Here is a 2,712-nt window from a genome sequence, read left to right as displayed (position 1 = left end):
TCTTTATTTCATGCCTTTTCAGCTTGAAGGGAGATAATCAACTGATGCATATTCAAACATTTCTTACTTTCCTGCAGAATGAGGAAGCAAAGCAAGAGTTCACTGTGTTAACATAACCTAGCATCACCTGGCTTGTTTAAAGTTATATGTGGATATTTGAAAATAACATATGGTAGAAAATTAGCAGTGGAAATTGCTCATCTAAGAATAATAGTTCTCAGCTGTCTGAATTGGAGGTGTTCTCAGGTCTTATCAACTCCTATAAGGACACTTGCTTTTATTTCTTTCCTCTTTGTATTCTAGAAGCGAATGGAAGGGCTGCAGAGGAGCAGATACGGAACCATGGCTGAAGGTAAGAAACCCTTCAAATTCTCAAGTGCTCTGGACACCAGGAGATAGTTACTGTCTTCCCTCCTCCACTCCCTGACCTCAAACACTGAGACAGAAGAGAAACCCAGTTACTTTAAACTGCAGGAGAAGAAGGCAGCTATCACATTCTTTATCTTCCCTACTGTCATCACCCCCTACACACCCAAGCATGACACTCTGACCCGTTTGGTGATGTATGGGAAACGTGGAAACAAAACTTCAAGTGAGAAGTCAGTGGATTTGGAACCGAAATGTGGAAATGATATCTTCCCCTGCCTGTGCTCAGCTGAAAAGAGGAAAACTTCCCATAGAGATTTTGTAATCAGGTTTGAAAAAAATTTTTTTTCAGAATACTTAGCTAAGGGAAGAACCAACAGAGTAAAAGGGACAAAATAACAGATTTTGGGAGCCTAGAATGAACCTAATTCATGTGGGCTCATAAGAACTCCAGAAGTCCTTGGATTCTCACTCTTCATCTCTTGAAAATTTTAGCTCTTGGCACAGTGTCACCCTTGCCAACTCTTGTTGTTGTCTGTTGTTGTTTAGTCACCATGTCATGTCCAACTCTTTGCAACCCCATGGATAGCAGCCCACCAGGCTCCTCTGTCCATGGGCTTTTCCAGGCAAGAATACTGCAGCAGCTTGCCATGTCCTCCTCCAGGAAATCTTCCAAACCCAGGGATCAAAACTGTGTTCCATGTCTCCTGCCTTGGCAGGCAGGTTCTTTACCACTAGCACCACCTGGGAAGCCCATCATCAACTATACTCCAAGATAAAATAAAACTTTAAAAAAGAATCACAAACTTAGTAAGCCCAGAAAAAATCTTTTTTTTTTTTTTTTTTTACAGGCGAGATAGAACATGAGGGCTTTGAACACTCCTCCTCGTTGAGGATCATCTTGGTAGGCAAAACAGGCAGCGGGAAAAGTGCCACCGGGAACAGCATCCTCTGCCAGCCCATCTTTGAGCCCAAGCTCAGGGCCCAGGCAGTGACCAGGAAGTGTCAGAGGGCAACAGGCACTTGGAATGGGAGGAGCAACCTGGTGGTGGACAGGCCCCCCATCTTTGAGTCCAGGGCCCAAGATTAAGAGGTGTATGAGAATATCAGAGCCTGTTACCTGCTATCGGTGCCAGGGCCTCACATGCTGTTGCTGGTGACCCAGCTGGGGCGCTTCACTGAGCAGGACGCTGTGGCCGTGACCAGGGTGAAGGAGGTCTTTGGGGCAGGAGCCGAGAGATACATGGTCATCCTCTTCACCCACAAGGAGGACTTGGTGGGTGGATCCTTGGATGAGTATGTGGCAAACACAGACAACCTCAGGCTGAGGAGCCTGGTCCGGGAGGTCAGGCGGAGGTACTGCGCCTTCAACAACTGGGCCTCCTGGGATGAGCAGAAAGAGCAGCTGGCCCAGCTGATGGCCATGATCAAGGGGCTGGAGCGGGAACACCAGGGCGCCTTTCTCACCAACGAGCTCTTCTTTGATGCACAGATGCTCCAGTAGATGGGTGGTGGCGCCCGTGGAGAAGGTCAGACGTGCTACCTGGACAAGGTACGGCTGCAGGTTGCAAAGCAAAAGCAAGACCTGAAAGAGGCTGAGAGAAACTCTGCCTTCAAGGCGCTCCTCCGACTCAAAGCCTGGATCGTTTCTCATACCAAAATATTTGTTCTTGTCCTATGCCTTTTGATTTTTCTTGCCATTGTAATTAGCTTGTATAGTACGCATCAACGTTGAGCATTTTCAGATGACAGCTGCCGTCAGCTTCCATTTTTTCAGAGTCGGGATATCGATCTGTGTTGATCAGGAACTGTATTTGCTTTTTACATAATTTCATTTTCAATTTTTCTCCCTTGCATCAGACACACCATCCCTTTTCTTCAGTTCTTTTTAGATAAATAAAATCCAAAGAGAAAAAAAATTTCCCCTTTCTTTTGTGTTAAGAACAGTGAAGGCGGAAACTTCCCTGGCAGTCCAGTGGCTAAGACTGTGATTTCAATGCAAAGGGTGCAGGTTCCATCCCTGGCTGAGAAACTAAGATCCCATATGCTGTGCAGCCAAAAATTAAAGCAAATAAATAAATTTAAGGGCAAAATCTTTTTTAAAAATGGTGAATACAAATAACAAACTAACTGGACACCATCAAGAAATATTGGGGAGCTTGCGGAGAAGAAAGTGAGTGGACTGACATGTGTGAGCGAGCGTCTCACCAGGGACCTCTTTTTTACAGTTGGAATTCCTTAGTTTATTCAGAAACATACTCTAACTTCCTTGAAGGTTTTAAAATATATATATATATATATAGTAATAATAAGACACCGCACAAGAGAGAAAGACTAGGGTGTTCT

General features: G+C 44.9%; 1 protein-coding gene across 1 annotated transcript; it reads left to right on the top strand.

Annotated features, from left to right (window-relative positions):
* The first annotated feature begins 359 nt into the window (after positions 1-359).
* Positions 360-2,446, top strand: LOC139181977 (GTPase IMAP family member 5-like). Its single transcript, XM_070785462.1, has one exon. The coding sequence runs from the start codon at positions 1,511-1,513 to the stop codon at positions 1,868-1,870; it is 360 nt and encodes a 119-aa protein (XP_070641563.1). The 5' UTR covers positions 360-1,510; the 3' UTR covers positions 1,871-2,446.
* The last annotated feature ends 266 nt before the right edge of the window (positions 2,447-2,712 follow it).

Source organism: Bos indicus, unplaced genomic scaffold (assembly GCF_029378745.1).
Source record: "Bos indicus isolate NIAB-ARS_2022 breed Sahiwal x Tharparkar unplaced genomic scaffold, NIAB-ARS_B.indTharparkar_mat_pri_1.0 scaffold_46, whole genome shotgun sequence".
NCBI lineage: Eukaryota > Metazoa > Chordata > Mammalia > Artiodactyla > Bovidae > Bos > Bos indicus.
The sequence above is the reverse complement of the archived record's forward strand: the minus strand, read 5'-3'. Positions and strand labels throughout refer to the sequence as shown.

What these genes read in the sequence shown, in the direction of transcription:
- LOC139181977 (XM_070785462.1), top strand. Translation starts at nt 1,511, where the DNA reads ATGCTGTTGCTGGTGACCCAGCTGGGGCGCTTCACTGAGCAGGACGCT.